Here is a 16330-nt window from a genome sequence, read left to right as displayed (position 1 = left end):
CTTCACAAATGCTTTGCCGCATACCTCGGTTGTAACGAGTGGTTATTTCAGTCAAAGTTGCTCTTCTATCAGCTTGAATCAGTCGGCCCATTCTCCTCTGACCTCTAGCATCAACAAGGCATTTTCGCCCACAGGACTGCCGCATACTGGATGTTTTTCCCTTTTCACACCATTCTTTGTAAACCCTAGAAATGGTTGTGCGTGAAAATCCCAGTAACTGAGCAGATTGTGAAATACTCAGACCGGCCCGTCTGGCACCAACAACCATGCCACGCTCAAAATTGCTTAAATCACCTTTCTTTCCCATTCTGACATTCAGTTTGGAGTTCAGGAGATTGTCTTGACCAGGACCACACCCCTAAATGCATTGAAGCAACTGCCATGTGATTGGGTGATTAGATAATTGCATTAATGAGAAATTGAGAAATTGTTCCTAATATTCCTTTAGGTGAGTGTATACTGCATCCTTTTATAATCTGGTCAGGCAGTGAAACAGCAAAAGCTAATAGAAGAAGAAGAAGACTTTAGTATATGGACTGTCAGTGTATTGTTGACTATACTGGAATCTTGACAAAAAAAAAACTCAATTCTAATTGCACAAACTGAAACCTGGGAAAATAAATCTTCTCATGAAAGTGTTGAACAACATTTGACATGTTCTGCTGCACACAGAGCTGTAAATTTCCCTTCGGGGATCAATAAAGTATTTCTGATTTCTGATCTGATGTTTGTGTGCATTGTCTTTTCATGTATGTGTTTTGCTCTTTGATGCTGAATACACCCTGTGCTTTTTTCTAGTTTGCAGCAGTCATCATCATTTGTCAAAGCATGTGTAAAGGGAATTCCATGAGTACCATCTCCAAACACAGTCATGTAATTAATAATAATTAATGTTACTCACTGAGGGCCTCTGGTTTATCAGGTACTGGAGAAATGTATGTGATGTGTCCAAGGGATCATGTCTTTCATTGTTTTACAACATGTACTTGGCTGTACTAGGGCTGAGTGTCTTTGCGATAAATTTAGAATGAATGTCCTCCAGAGGACCTCTTAAAGACAACATGTTCCAATGGTAAGATAGCGCTGACCCTGAGATTAGGATAAAATTTTTGAAAACTCTGGATGAAGGAGAATGTCACTAAACATATGACCAGTTGAATATCGGCCATCTTTGAAGTAAATAACCAACACACAAATGTCATTTTGGTGTCTGATTAAGAAAACACAAGACACTGTATAAGCCACAACATTCTTTATTTGACGCTCAAGTGCAACAACCAACAATGACACAAACTAATCCGCATCTTAGTTCGTGGTCATCACCTGGAAAAAAGAAAATATGAGGAAGATATTTAAAAATGCTCCACAGTAGGGCACTAGAGCATGTGCACTTCTTTATCATAACAATGCTGTTACATTTCATCATTTCTGTAGTAATTTAAATAGTAATTTAACCATATCTGGAAAATTATATTTTTTCCCCCTCCTTTTGAATGAAACCATTTCTCAGATAGAGACACATTATAAGCACAAACAAATGGCTGCCAGTAGTTTAAGGGTCAGTAAAGCCAATAGAAGGTGAGTATCTATAGGGAAAAAGTTTTACTGCTGTCTGCTTGAGCCAAAAATAAACAAAAATGTATCGAGTGTTGGACAAATATTTTTCTATAAAAAGCTTTTTCACTTACGTTGTTGATCCAGGGGATGTAGGCGCTGACCCTAGTGAAGACGGAGGGTTTCTTGGGGTAGTTGCAGCCCATGCTTGAGCCGAAACTCACCACACCGTGGACGTCCCACGAGCCATCAGGGTTCTGACAGTTGAGAGGACCGCCAGAGTCTCCCTAAATGGGACCAGAGACAAATATAATATTTGACCAAAAATCTGACAGAAGAAGGGTAACGCTTTTAGAAAATGTACAGTCATAGATATAAATTCTGAAATGTAGAGGTATGCTTGAATGTAAGGATGGGATTTGGTTTTACAGGAAAAAGAACCAGACTCACGTTGCAGCTAGCCAGCTTTCCATCTCCTCCAGCACAGACCATGCTGTTGGTGACCAGGTTGCCCCACCAGTCAGACCTGGTGCAGGTGGAATGGCCAACCACAGGAAGGAGTGCCTGCTGCAGGATGTCAGCAATAGGACCTCCAGCTTAAGAAGAGAACAGGGCATTCAGATTCAGTCAAGATTAAATAGGTCTACTATCCATTCAAAAGTGAGCAGAAACCCAAGTTTCTTAAAGATGAAAATGTTTTGTAAGGGTTAACAGAAATTACAGATGCTGACTCGAATGAGCTTGTATAAAATCTATTCAGCATATATAATTTTGAGTTATTCACAGTGAAATTGTGAGAAAGGGGGGTAAATCCTCAAAATATCTGTGTTGCAAGCTGTAACCTTCTTTCATTTGTAGATTAGTGGTTAAAAAAAAGCAAAGACTACATCCAAAAATATATAAAGTCATAGAACTACTAGGCAGAGGCCAAACTAAGACAAGATTAAGTCTTGAAACTGAACATAACCACCTCAGCCCTGTTCAGATTAACAGCCACTGAATTTTCAGTTGATGATTAATCCTTTGAGTCCTGTGCAATATATCTGAAAACTGAGAGGAGAAGGTGGGAAAAGATGCCGTGCTCACACAGCTTTAAAAACTGATGTAACATTATGATTATTAAGATGACAGGATATTAATATTGCCAGATTCGGTTTCTCTTCTTATGTTTTTTTCTCCCGTAGCACTTACTCCAGAGACGGCCCCAGCCAGTGACGTAGCAGGGAGCAGCATTAGGCAGGATGTCACCAGAGTTGGGAAGACAGGCAGCCATGATGGAATCAGAGAACGTGACAGGGGTTGACAGCTTGATCAGGGCAATGTCGTTACTAGAGCATGAATGCAAATACCACATTTAGAAACAGGATGTTAATGAGCATTAATAGTCACAGCAACATAATACAAGATGAAGGGAAATCACTGAGCCCACCGGATATTGTAAGAGTCCCAGTTCTCGTGGACGACAATCTTGGCGGGGCTGATGGCGATGGAACCAGGCTCATTGTTGGTTTTGAGATTGTGTTTTCCCAGGTAGACTCTGTAGGTGCGACTGCTGCTTGGCCACATAAAAGACAGAAACAAGGGTTGGATTTACTTTGATATGGGATCTAACATACAGTGTTCATTTAACTCTTAAAGTGTTTAAATTATCACTGCCAGTGTTAAAGTGCCATAACAAAGTATTAATTTTCTGATATTTATATTTTTCTTAAATAATTTAATTGAATATAAGTAAGAATAGTAATAATCAGTGACCACAGCTCATCAAGGCATTTTTGGTTTAAAGACTAAACTGCAGTGTTGCCAACTCTATAGACTGCTAAAGTATTTAAGTATATGTTTGAGTACATTTTTAAATACAAGCTTATTTTTCATTCCACACTGCCTCTGTCACCTGGCTTGATAAGTGCCCTGTCTACCATAGACCTGACTCTCTTTGTCCCCTGTACCTCGTATACGTTCTTGATTTCCAATTTCTACAACTTTTTAGCCACACCTGATGCAGTGAGCAGCAGTGAGGACCCACTGGTTGGAGATCAAGGTACCACCACAGGTGTGGTAGAAGTTGCTGCCACTCTTGTACTGCAGAGACACCTAAAGAGAACAAACAAAGACAGCACATGAATGTTTTATGACTTTATGAAATGGACAAAGGACACAGATTCTTAAAGAAGAAGTCTTAAAGTGACAAACCTGCCAGGGCCAGCTGTTCTCACGGACATCAACTCCACCAACCACCCTGGTGATTACAGGGCGATAGGTGGGCAGGCCACACCCGTAGGCTAAGAAACAACAGTACAGAATATAGTGATTTATAACGGTGTCTTATCAGCAGTAGTATCAAAATGTATTATTAACAATATCAAAAATGTTGTGTGCTACAAAGTTCTCTTTTTTAGCCCTAAGAATCAAATGTGAATCTGTTAAATTCTATAAAATCAATGCTCCATATCATATTTCTACGCTTTATGTAAAAAGAATGTGGACAGTTTTATGTAGCAACACCCAGCTGGCCAGAGGAATATCAGAACTTACCACCAGCAACAAACAAAGCCAAGATCACGAACTTCATTGTGACAGTCTTCAGCAGAAGTTCAAGCGGGCCTGCTCCTCCTTATATAGTGCTTTAACAGGCTTGCTTAAAAATTTCAAATGTGTTGCCATTTGCATTTGCCAGGACAAGCTGGTGGGAAAAATAAATCAACCTTGGAGATAAGTAACTACAGATATCCCTAAATACACCTTATCTCCCCAACTCAACCTCTGTGTGAACCAAACAGGTGTCTTACAGTGGCCTGAGTTGGTCAGGTCTTTTGACAATGTTCACACTCCTTGGTTATACATTCATTTGAAAATGGTCAGTCCAACTGCGTTGTTCTATCAAAGATATTACAACCCTGTTTCCAAAACATTTGAAAAATGTGATTATGTGCAAAACAATGAAACCACATATTTAATTGAAATTAGCACAAAGACAACTTATCAAATGTTGACACTGAAAATTGTATTGTTTTTGGAAAATTACACACCCGTTTTGAATTTGATGCAACATGATTGGAAAAAGTTGTGACAGTGGCAACAACAGACTGGAAAAGTTTTGAAATGCTAAAAGAAAACGCCTGGTGGAAAATGTCACAATGAATTAGGTGAACTGGCAACAAGTTAGTGACATGATTAGGTATAAAAAGACCATCCTGTGATGATTATGGACAGAACGGACCCAAACGCAACGCTTCAGGTTTCTAAAGAGGTTTATTGAGGGGAAAAAAGGGGATGTAGAGGGGCTGGAGGAAGGGGGGAAGACGTGGGCGCAGGGGACCGAGGAGCTGGCGGAGCAGGAGAGGTTCAGGCGAGAGGGCCGAGTGGGGCAGGAGGCCGAGGTGGGAAGGATGCGGTGGCTGGCGGTCCGGCAAGGAGCGAGGGGAGAACCGGGGAGCGCCATGGAGGCGGTGAGAGGGGAAGGCAGGTAGGCGAGCCCAGCTGGCCGAACGGGGAGGCAGAGGTGAGTGGACCTGGCGGGGGAAACATACAGACAGGGTTAGTTGAGGATGACAGGAGAAGAAAAAGTTCGATGTGAATAAGTTCATAAAAAGCTTGAATATGGCTGTGGCACCAAGTCAGGAGCTACGACGATCAAGCAAGGATGGAGTGGAGAGCCGGGGTAGAAATACTGGTCGAGATGAGGCTGATAGCTGGTAGGTGTGGCGGTCGGAGATGGAGGTTGATGAGACGCAGGTGTGGATAGCCAGCCAGGCTCCGGAGCGGAGAGGGGGAGAGCACACAGAGGGAGAGAGGAGGAGACACAGGAGAAACCAGTACGCGAAGGAGGAAAAGAAAAACAGCCACTGGTATGGAAAGGGTGCTGGTGGAAACGGGCTTGATCCGGGAGACGTGAAAGACAGGGTGGACCTTCGGGTGAGGAGGGAGGGTCAGGCGCACAGTGGAGGAGTTGATGACGGCCTCGATGGGATAAGGGCCGATGAACCGGGGGGCGAGTTTCTTTGATGAGGTCTGTAGAGGGAGGTCCCTGGAGGAAAGCCACACCTGTTGTCCTGGCCAGTAGGCAGGTGCAGGGGTCTGGTGGCGGTCCGCCAACCAGCAATTGCGGGCTGCGGTGCCCTGCAGAGCGGCAGTGTCGGAGGTGGGTCTGTATCGATGGGACCGCTATCTCCACCTCCAGTGACGGGAACACGGGGGGTTGGTAACCCAGAGAACACATGAAAGGGGACATACCAGTGGCAGTGCAGACCTGGGAATTGTGAGCGTATTCTATCCCGGGGATGTGAGAGCTCCAGGAGGCGGGGCTTCGGTACACCACACACCTGAGTGCCGCCCCCAGGTCCTGGTTGACCTGCTCGATCTGCCTGTTGGTCTCGGGGGGGGGGGTGGCCTAAAGAGAGGCTGGCGGTGGCGCCGAAGGCGCGGCAGAAGGCCTTCCAAACTTGGGAGGTAAATTGGGGACTCCGGTCGGAGACAATGTGCAGAAGGATGCCGTGCAGGCAGAAGACATGGTCGATGAGTAGACGGGCCATTTCCAGAGGTGGGGAGCTTGGGTAGGGGGACGAAGTGGGCAGATTTAGAGAAGCGGTCGACGATGGTGAGAATGACTGTGTTCCCATTAGACTTGGGGAGACCGGTGACGAAGGGCGACCGGGGACCGGGAGGGGGTGGAGCAGACCGGCGGGCGGCTGATGGGAAGGTTTGGTGCGGGCGCACACCTCACAGGCCGCCACAAAGGACCGACAGTCCCTGTCCATGGAGGGCCACTAGAACCGCTGGCGAAGCAGAAAGAGGGTACTGGCCATCCCGGGGTGGCAACTGAACCTGGAGGCGTGCGCCCATTGGAGGACCCGGGAGCGGATACTCGACGGGACGTAGAGGCGGTTGGGGGGTCCGATGCCGGGATCGGGATCAGTGGACTGGGCGTGGCGGACAGCAGACTCCACCTCCCAGACCACAAGAGCGACAAGGCAGGTGCGAGGCATGATGGTGTCGGGGGGGTCCGGGGAGTGGAGCCGGGAGAGAGCATCTGGTTTGGTGTTTCGGGACCCAGGGGGGTAGGAGAGGGTGAAGTTGAATCTATTGAAGAACAAGGCCCACCGCGCCAAAAGACTGAACTCCCGCCAGAAGTTTGTCATCCTTCGGGGAGCGCTGGGAGAGACAGGTGCCGACGCCCACGTCCGAGGCGTCCACCTCTACCACGAACTGAAGGGAGGGGACGGGGTTGGTGAGGACGGCGGTGGAGGAGAACAGGGTCTTGAGGTGGGAGAAGGCTGCAGCGGCCTCCAGAGACCAGGCGAAGGGAACCGAGGTGGATGTGAGGCGGGTAAGGGGGCGGTGATGGCGCTGAAGTTACGGATAAACTGGCGGTAAAAGTTTGCGAAGCCGAGAAAGCATTGTAGTTGTTTTACGGAGGTGGGAGTTGGCCAGTCAGCGACCGCCTGGATCTTCGAAAGGTCGGCGTGGAGCTGCCCCCCTTCGATTATGAACCCAAGGAACTGGACGGAGGGTGTGTGAAATTCGCACTTCTCCGCTTTGACGGAAAGCCTGTTCTCCAGAAGCTGCTGCAGGAACAGACGAACATGTTCGGTGTGTTGGGCTGGGTCGCGGGAGAAAATCAGGATGTCATCAAGGTATACGAAGACGAAGCGGTGGAGAAAGTCACGGAGGACGTCATTGATTAAGGCTTGGAAAACCGCGGGGGCGTTGGTGAGGCCAAGGGCATGACGAAATATTCATAGTGACCGAGGGGGGTGTTAAACGCGGTTTTCCATTCGTCCCCCTCCCGGATCCGCACCAGATGGTAAGCGTTTCTCAGATCCAGTGTAGTAAAGATGGTGGGCTGGGAGAGGGACTCGAAGACTGAATCCATGAGCGGAAGGGGGTACTTGTTTTTAATGGTGATGGCGTTGAGCCCCCGGGAATCGATGCAGGGGCGAAGGGTCTTGTCTTTTTTAGCAACGAAAAAGAAGCCCGCCCGGGGAGGAAGAGGGCCGGATGATGCCAGCAGCTAAGGAGTCTTTGATATACTGCTCCATAGATTCTCTCTCCGTTGTACAGGTGACTGGAAGGGAGGGGGGCGTCCGGGAGGAGGTCTGACCCTCAATGATGGCTGCGTACCAGGCCAGGGCCCGGTCGCGGAGTAGCCCAGCGACGTAACAGATCTTGGCCTCGTCGGACTGGAAAGTTACTGGTTGCCTCTTAAACACCAGGGCGCATTGCACCAGGAAGCCGTCACACGTGCCCAAAACGCCGGAAAACTTGTCTGGGTGGGAGACCGGAGACTCGCGAGAGAAGTACGCGCCGGCAGGGGCACTCGGGGCAAAGTCAGCGCTGCACCTCCTCGCCCAGGGAGCAGAGCGCATCGGATACCGACTGGAGACGGGCCGCATGCTGATCGAGAACCGCCCCCTGAGAGACGATGGCGTGAATGATTTCCAACCGAGTGGGGTCGGTGGGGGGGTGGGGGGGAGTGTGCTGGGTCCATGGTGGCTTGATCGTTCTGTGATGATTATGGACAGAACAGACCCAAACGCAACACTTCAGGTTTCTAAAGAGGTTTATTGAGGGAAAAAAGGAGATGTAGAGGGGCTGGAGGAAGGGGGGAAGATGGGCAAGTGGGAAGTGTTCACTTTTGTTCTTTTTTAAGTAGTTGTGGAATTTATTTAAATTAATCCCACATTAGTGTTTTGATGAGATTATGTGGTTGAGACGTACAAAACACTTAAATATTATATAAATAAAATAAAATGGTATACATAATTAATGTTTTAGCAAGGTTTAAAAGTGATATACATAAATCATGTAGTAATGTGGTGTGTAATAAAGTTGCATTTTACTGTTACATTTGTTGCAGCAGCTTTGCAGCATTAACATAGTTTGGTTTCTGTGGCGGCTTCAGAGTACTGTTGATGTAGTGCAGTGGTATTCCTCTGTGGGTACTTTGAAAAGCAAACATTTTTTGTCCTGCCCCAACTTCTTTTCTGAAACAATTATAGATCAAATGCTGACATTTAAGTAACATCAAATATTTAGTCAACTGTTGTTGCTATATTTTTGCTATGATGCAGACATTAGTGAATCAATACAGAGGACTTGGTGTTTCATCCACTATATTTCAGAGCAGATATTGCAATCAAACCTGATGAACAAGCCTGTTTTTATTTAGCAAGGCATGTGGAATTTCACTACTACACTAATAACTAATAACTCTGTACGGCTTAATTGCACTTGTTAAAACAGAACTGTCACAATGTCAATTCCACATGAGGTTCATGAGCTTCATGAGCAATGGAAGCTTCAGATACTGGAGGAGGCAATAAATTTCTTTGTAAGGAAATCAGAGTAGGTAGGGCTACATTTGATTGTCAACTACAGCTCAAGTTAAAAATTTGTCAAACACCTGGCCTTGGCCTAGTATTCCTGGCAATTTATGGGCATGTCACTGTTAAGATTTGTCATAGGGCAAATTTCCAAGAATTTGACCCAGTTTTGAAGGTTGCATAACATCGTGAAACCTATAAATATGTCACATGTTTTACTGCACACTGTGGAGATACAGACATGATGAAGTTTGTGGTTATTGCTCTCTTTGTTGCTGGTGGTAAGGAGCTTTTACACAACACACTATTAAGGCAGTTTTAAGCCATGTTTACATAAACTATTTCAGCTTTCTCTAATAACTGAATGCACATTAACAGTTGTGTGCACCTGTTCACAGTTTTAAAAGAGTTTTTCTCTGTCTGTCTACTCAGCCTATGGGTGTGGCCTGCCCACCTTCACCCCTGTGGTGACCAGGGTGGTTGGAGGAGAGGATGCCAGGCCTCACAGCTGGCCCTGGCAGGTGAAGCATGCTAAGTGATGAGTTTCACTCAGAAAACAAGACATCAAATGTCTGAAAAATATTTAATTTAGACTGCAGACTGCAAGAGAGTGGAGTAAATTACAGGTTTATAGCTAAGATATATAGTGTGGTATGCAAAAGTATAAGGGAAATATGTAATTTTAAATAATGAATGAAATATAATAAATGAATAAAATTACATAAATTAAATACAAATAGACAAAAGAAAGAATGGACCAGAGATCCAGTTATAGATCCAGTTATCGAGTGGTTAGATTGCAATAAGTTGCCCAAATTCAGTAAAGGAAATAAAAGTGCAATAATGAAAATAATCAATCAAAGGCACAGAAAACCAGGACAGTTTTTAAGAGGTTAAAGCTAAAATTGGAAAAAGACACATGAGTAGGAGACATAAGCTGGATGAAATATCAGCTGCATGTGTGCCTGTAGTCAGTAAGTCTTTGAGGGCAGACATAAAAAAGATAAGAAAAAGCTTGTTCATTGTCCATGTGTATGTTTTAGATTTCCCTGCAGTACAACAAACAGGGCGAGTGGAGGCACACCTGTGGAGGTACTCTGATCTCTAACCAGTGGGTCCTCACTGCTGCTCACTGCATCAGGTATGAAACAATGGAGTAGGTTATTATAACTCAATGCAGCACTGACACAAATATCTATATTAAATGCTGTATGGTCACATGCAACATCAATGATTGTACTCATCACAACCCACTTGCACATTTCTGCACTTTCTTCACTTTTAGGACAGAACAGTAGATAAAAATGCTTGTCAGGACGACTGTATTTCCACATAGAATCAGCAAAACATGATTGGTATTGAACTAGTGTTTTATTTTTCTGCACTCTTAGAAACTTAATCTCTGAGCTAATACATCACTGCTTCATGTCCTTCTCCCTGGCAACTTGCAGCACTGGCAAGGAGTACAGAGTAGCCATGGGAAAGCACAACCTGATAGAGACGGAGGAGGATGCTGTGTTCATGGGCACCGCTAACATCATTGTGCATGAGAAGTGGAACTCCTTGTTCATCCGGTAAAAAGAAAATAGAAAATACTTGGCAATGAATTGTGAGACTTTGCTGCAAATTAAAAAGATCCTTTCAGTAAACATTACAGGAAATACCAGGTCTATGATGAATCTAAATGTGTGTGTGTCTCCAGTAATGACATTGCCCTGATCAAGCTCGAGTCCCCCGTCACCTTCTCTGACACCATCATGGCTGCTTGTCTCCCTGCTGCTGGCTTCATCCTCCCTCATGACAATCCCTGCTACGTCACTGGATGGGGACGCCTCTACAGTGAGTGCCCAATCTACCATCATGTTGAGACAATCAGATCAGTTTCCTATGTGGATTACTATTTGTAATTATGGCAGTTGCAGCTGAGAAAGCATTCTTTACTGCTGTTTTATTACAATATTATAGTTTTCTTAGTATTTAAGTTAGTATACAGTATTATCTTAGTATTTGGACTTTTATTTAAGGTTCTACAGCAGGGTATGTACTACAAAGGTTCAAGTAAAGAAAGAAAGAGGCTTAGTGTGCAGCCATTAAAGCCCAGTTTACCATGCATTATGAGTGTAGTAATGGATATATGTCCTTTCATGTCAGATTGCTTTAAAAAGCTTATTTTCTATAATGAAAAAAATATTACTTGGCTACTTACCAAAGACAATACTTACAGTTTCTGACAAAATGCTATATGCTAAATTGTTTAATTACAAGCAAAGTCATTTAAATTATGTTTTTTATAGTGCAGATGTTTGTAGTTATCTCTAGTTAAGTTAATTAAATACCGACTGGAGTTTTGTTTTTTTTTACTACAGAGTGGATTATGACTCTGAAATAAAAATGCATTGCAGTTGTAGTTGTAAGTTTAACAGGGTGGATAAACAATATTTGTTTGCCTAATCCTTCTCTAATAAAACAGCTGTCTCGACAAGGTTGTGTTTCTCACCAGTATTTTACCTGAGATAGTGTGCATCTCTCCGCCACACAGCCGGAGGTCCCATTGCTGACAACCTGCAGCAGGCTCTCCTGCCCGTGGTGGACTTCGCTACCTGCTCCCAGCCTGACTGGTGGAGCTTTCAGGTGAAGGACACCATGGTCTGCGCAGGTGGAGATGGAGTTGTGTCTGGTTGCAACGTAAGTCTAAAATAATTTATGACACAATATTACAAATCATATCGTACCATCAATGCTTTCTGACCTCAGTGAACTGGACACCATGCAAGCAACACTCCTATTTCCTATTTTGTCATGCATCAAACAGAGAATCATCAGTTTAAATTCTGTACGCCACACAAAATATTCGCAATCTAACAACAAAGTACAGCTGCAACGATTAGTCTTAATTGATTAGTCAATCATCAGAAAATGAATCATCAATTATTTTGATAACTGATTCATTGTTTAAGAAATGTGTTATACAAAAGTATTCACTGGTTCCAGCATCTGAAATTTGACCATTGGCTGTAAATGTCCTCTATGATATGAAACTAACTTTGTATAGCGCCTTTCTAGTTTTTCGACCACTCGAAGTGCTTTTACACTACATCTGCATTCACCAGTCATACACATTCATACACTGAGCCTAAGTGCTAACAATCACTCAGATTCATACACTGGCGGAACAGCCGCCAGGGGCAATTCGGGGTTTAGTATCTTGCCCAAGGACACTTCGACATGCAACCAGGGGGAGCCAGGGATTGAACCGCTCTACCTCCTGAGCTGCAGCCGCCACATATATATACATACATATACATATACACACACACATACATATATATGTATATGTGAGATTGATATTTGAGATTCTTCTTTTGATTCTGTATGCTATTCCCAAAAAATCTGTCTCCTGAAATGCCTTTTTATGTGAATAACATTCAATATTTCAAAGGAAAAATGTAAAGGAATGTCTGTAAGGTATTATGAAATGTAAACATTAAGTGCCTTATGAGGACAAGAAGTTACTGTTAAATGTGGAATTTGCACACTCCTGTGATTCAGGGGGACTCTGGAGGTCCTCTGAACTGCCGGAACACTGATGGTGCCTGGGAGGTTCACGGCATCGTCAGCTTTGGCTCCGGGCTCAAATGCAATTTCCCCAAGAAGCCCACCGTCTTCACCCAAGTCAGCTCCTACACTGACTGGATCAGCTCTGTAAGCTCCTGAGCCTCTCATTAAATCACCTCAGAGGTTGAAGTCATAAAAACTACAACTTATCTAATAATATCTCCTTCATCTCTCCCACAGAAAATGGTGGCCTATTGAAGGGACAGGCTTTGGGGATCAAAGCCACAATGTACACATACAAAATAAATAAAACTATTAATCAAATAAAATGTTGAGATTATTTGTGTTATTTTATGTTTTAATTGTCAGGTTAGCAGTGTGAAAAGCAATCAAGCACAATTTAAATTGGAGGCACCTGAACATTCAGTTAATTTAATTAATTAAGTATATAATCTACTAAGTTTGATAAATGATACTTAAATAGCAGAAAAGGATCCAATGTTCCACAATGGGAGTAGTGATGGGAAAATCCTATCACCAACCATATGCTATGTCTCCAGTCTCCACCACTTGTTTGACTTTCTGCATGTGTCAGTCAGGTTTCCCAGGGCAGTCTGAACACTGGCTAGAAGTTGCTAACATACAGTATAAATAAAAGCCTGTTCTTAACACAAGATTTAGTCACACACCACATACTAAACCTTCAACTACAGTCATGAGGAGCCTGGTGGTTCTCACGTTTGTGGTAGCTAGCGGTAAGACAGTTTCCATCTTCTTATACATTACTTAAAAGGTATTTGCTGTATTATAATCCAGATGAAGGTGGTGGCAGGAGAGGATGTCAGGCCTCACAGCTAGCCCTGGCAGCCAAGGTCTTGTCTGAACGTGTAAAAACATGTTCACTCCTACAACCAAGGAACAGCATGAACATTACTTTTTACCACCACAGCAGTGGTGTTTTCAATGACCATTTCCGATATTTAGAGAGCAGGGAGGCTGATGGCCGGTATATAATGCCAATATCAAAAGAAAGAAATGTATAATTCCATTATTCCATGCAGATTACAATCTAATATACATAGTTATCTTAGCCAGTAATGTGCTGTTTTAGATGGAGTTTTCATGAATTAATGATATAGAAAAATACATTGGGTTATGCTGTATATTTCAGAACATTACAGGTGTTTAAAGGAGACTGGGATTTGTCAGTAGTAGTAGTAGACATCATTCAACTGTATTATTCTCTGCATTACAACAATATATACTGTATTTAAAGGCAGCCAGTAACGGTTTTAGATTCAATTTGCTGTCGTTTAGGATGGAGGAAAGGTTTTGACATTTAGAAAAGAAGGTGGTGACAGAGGACATTTAAGGCTTGAAACTAACTTTTTCACCATTTCCCCAAAACTCACAAGAGGGGGCACTAACATCTTTCACAGCAGCCACACTAACATGGCTGCCCGCAGACCTTTTTTTTTTCCTTTTTTAAAATCGGCCTTGTAAGTGCAGGCATCGCCGATGCCAATTATCTCAAAATGCCAGATATTGGCCTGATTATTCGGTCAGCCGATCACTATCACTACACCACATTAGTGACACCTATTTTCACACATTTAATGTCTGAATCTTCTATATTTTAGTAAAAAAGAGTTCTCCTCCAGAGCAGATATAGAAGGATGAGAGATGAAATGGATATGTTGGAGTGACATTTTAAAGCACGCTGTCCTCTCTTGGCTCTGTTCAGATCTCGCTGCAGTCAGACAGCAGTGGGCGCTGGAGGCATGTGTGCGGAGGCACCCTCATCTCTTCTGACTGGGTCCTCACTGCTGCACACTGCATCAAGTATGTTTAACTCAAACCTAGGGGAAGGTTGTCAATATAATCAAGTACAGTGCAATGGTTTTGGGGGGGGGTTCAGAGAAAGACATTGCTTACAAAAAGCTGAAGACCTCAAATATTACCGCTTTAAAGCCGGTCAGAAATTGATTGGTCACCCAAACAACCACGCAATGCCTCTACAGCACTACTAACGACTTGTAATCCACTATCAGTTTAATCACAGTTTTATACGCACAGGCAGAAAAGTCAATACAAACACCCCATGGAAACGCAGTGTCATCTGCCATCCCACAGTGACCACAAACACAACCTGAAGACGAGTGAGGAGGGCTCGATAGCCCATAGCGCGGCTACAATCATCACTCATGAGGACTACAACCCCCCTGCTCATCCGGTAACAGCAACAGCCTCCCACACACAGCTCAGTATCACCTCATGTCAAAAGTCAAAAATGTTCCTACTTTCCTTTTGTAAAGCACATTGTAACATTGTTAAGATAATGTATATAAAATAGTGTTTATTATTATTATTATCATCATTACAAGTCTGAGTGAAGATCATAATCGGCAGGCCACCACGTGCAAGCGCATCAGTGATCCGTTAACTGGTAGGCTATTTTTTCAAAGGGGGAAGTTGATGCAGCAAAACCTCAATATAGCACGCACTCATTACTTCCTTAACATGGGTGTATATTGTTTTGCCTTTTGCAGTAACGACATCTCCATGATCAAGCTGTCTCCCCCAGTCATCTTCTCTGACACAATCATGCCCGCCTGCCTGCCAGACCAGAGCGTCGTCCTGCCCGACGGTGCTATGTCACCGGCTGGGGTCGACTCTCCAGTGAGTGATGTGACCTCAGCAGAATGAATCACTGTGAATCTGCATTACAGATTTCCACCTTGGACTTACTAAAGGCCTGCTTAATGGTGTCTAGTCAGCGTCTGTGCACCTGTCAGTCAATTTAGGTCAAATATCTTGACATAGCCAAGAATATCTCACAACCATTAATTGGTCAGAAAAATGTGATGTTCACCTGTCTGCTGAATAAGCAGAGCTTAGATCGAACCATAACTGGGGAAGGGATTTATTTCCTAATGCAGCTACCAACTGGCACTCTATGATTATCTTTTGGCATAAATGTTATGTCAAAAAAAGAAAAAGAGGTAGATACTTTTATGGTGCTACAAAGTAATTTAGATGAAACTGAACACTATTGCAAAAGTGACTTACCTATAACATAAATAAAAATGTAAAATTAATTTGGGTCTACAATTGGCTGTTCATGTATACATTAAAGAAGGGATAATATTGTTCAAGCCACATCCTATAAAATCAATAGCTTTAGTTTCAAGGAACTACTGTAAATTCTTAATTGACTGAACACAGACACAGTGAGGTGATAGTTTTGACCATCACAATCAAGATAAACCTTGTTTTTAAAAATGGGAAACTCACAGTTTACTCTGGTAGGCTGGATATGTTCTATCACTAAAGAAGAAACACAAACCATGCTTTTTCTTCACTGTAACTGACAGCTTACTGTCTTTGGCATAGATGTAGTAAAATCTGATAGAACGCATTGTTTGCAACCCTCTTCAACATGTGACTAGCCTGTGGGCTTCCTGTCTTTTACTGGAATTTGAGGGCCTATAAAACACTCTTGCACCATTGGACTTGTTTAAGCTGAGGTAGAAGTTGCAACAGAGGGGAGACCTTGTTAGTACAGAATCTATCTGTTAAGTTGTGCTTTACACAAGTATAAATCCAGGTGCTGGTCATATTATTAGAATATCATCAAAAAGTTGATTTATTTCAGTAATTACATTCAAAAAGTGAAACGTGGATATTAAAGTCATTCATTACACACAGACTGATATATTTCAAATGTTTATTTCATTTAATTGTGTTGATTAAAACTGACAACTAATGAAAATCCCAAATTCAGTATCTCTGAAAATTAGAATATTACTTAAGACCAATACAAAAAAAGGATTTTTAGAAATGTTGGCCAACTGAAAAGTATGAACATGAAAAGTATGAGCATGTACAGCACTCAGTAC

At 43.2% G+C, this 16330-nt stretch overlaps 2 protein-coding genes and 1 pseudogene across 4 annotated transcripts in view; 2 read left to right on the top strand and 1 right to left on the bottom strand.

Moving 5' to 3' along the window:
* Positions 1 to 1237: 1237 nt before the first annotated feature.
* LOC123975063 (chymotrypsin-like elastase family member 2A) overlaps positions 1238 to 16330 on the bottom strand; it is an 18208-nt gene continuing 3115 nt past the window's right edge. For 2 of the 3 annotated variants that reach the window (XM_046056203.1, XM_046056201.1), the window contains 8 exons: positions 11385 to 11567; positions 3748 to 3836; positions 3551 to 3648; positions 2984 to 3106; positions 2746 to 2882; positions 2005 to 2150; positions 1689 to 1841; positions 1238 to 1323 (listed from right to left, as the gene is read on the bottom strand). In XM_046056203.1, the coding sequence (XP_045912159.1) occupies positions 1306 to 1323; positions 1689 to 1841; positions 2005 to 2150; positions 2746 to 2882; positions 2984 to 3106; positions 3551 to 3648; positions 3748 to 3836; positions 11385 to 11400 (780 nt within the window). In that variant the 5' untranslated portion in view covers positions 11401 to 11567 and the 3' untranslated portion in view covers positions 1238 to 1305. Of the gene's footprint in view, positions 1324 to 1688; positions 1842 to 2004; positions 2151 to 2745; positions 2883 to 2983; positions 3107 to 3550; positions 3649 to 3747; positions 3837 to 4089; positions 4181 to 11384; positions 11568 to 16330 lie in introns of those variants that run through there. The other variant, XM_046056200.1, reaches the window with a different exon arrangement.
* On the top strand, positions 9118 to 12744 carry LOC123975062 (chymotrypsin-C-like). The gene is made up of 8 exons (XM_046056199.1): positions 9118 to 9157; positions 9309 to 9397; positions 9920 to 10017; positions 10328 to 10450; positions 10579 to 10715; positions 11416 to 11561; positions 12426 to 12578; positions 12672 to 12744. Exons 1-8 carry the CDS (start codon positions 9118 to 9120, stop codon positions 12687 to 12689), a joined length of 804 nt encoding a protein of 267 aa, XP_045912155.1. The 3' UTR covers positions 12690 to 12744.
* Positions 13248 to 16330, top strand: part of LOC123974758 — a 6178-nt pseudogene continuing 3095 nt past the window's right edge.

This window comes from Micropterus dolomieu, linkage group LG08 (genome assembly GCF_021292245.1).
Source record: "Micropterus dolomieu isolate WLL.071019.BEF.003 ecotype Adirondacks linkage group LG08, ASM2129224v1, whole genome shotgun sequence".
In the NCBI taxonomy this organism is placed as follows: Eukaryota; Metazoa; Chordata; class Actinopteri; order Centrarchiformes; family Centrarchidae; genus Micropterus; species Micropterus dolomieu.
This window is presented reverse-complemented; position numbering and strand designations above follow the sequence as displayed.

Coding starts and splice junctions, on each gene's coding strand:
- LOC123975062 (XM_046056199.1), top strand. CDS start 9,118: ATGATGAAGTTTGTGGTTATTGCTCTCTTTGTTGCTGGTG. Junction 10,716..11,415: donor TGGATGGGGACGCCTCTACA/GTGAGTGCCCAA, acceptor TCCGCCACACAG/CCGGAGGTCCCATTGCTGAC. Junction 11,562..12,425: donor GAGTTGTGTCTGGTTGCAAC/GTAAGTCTAAAA, acceptor CCTGTGATTCAG/GGGGACTCTGGAGGTCCTCT.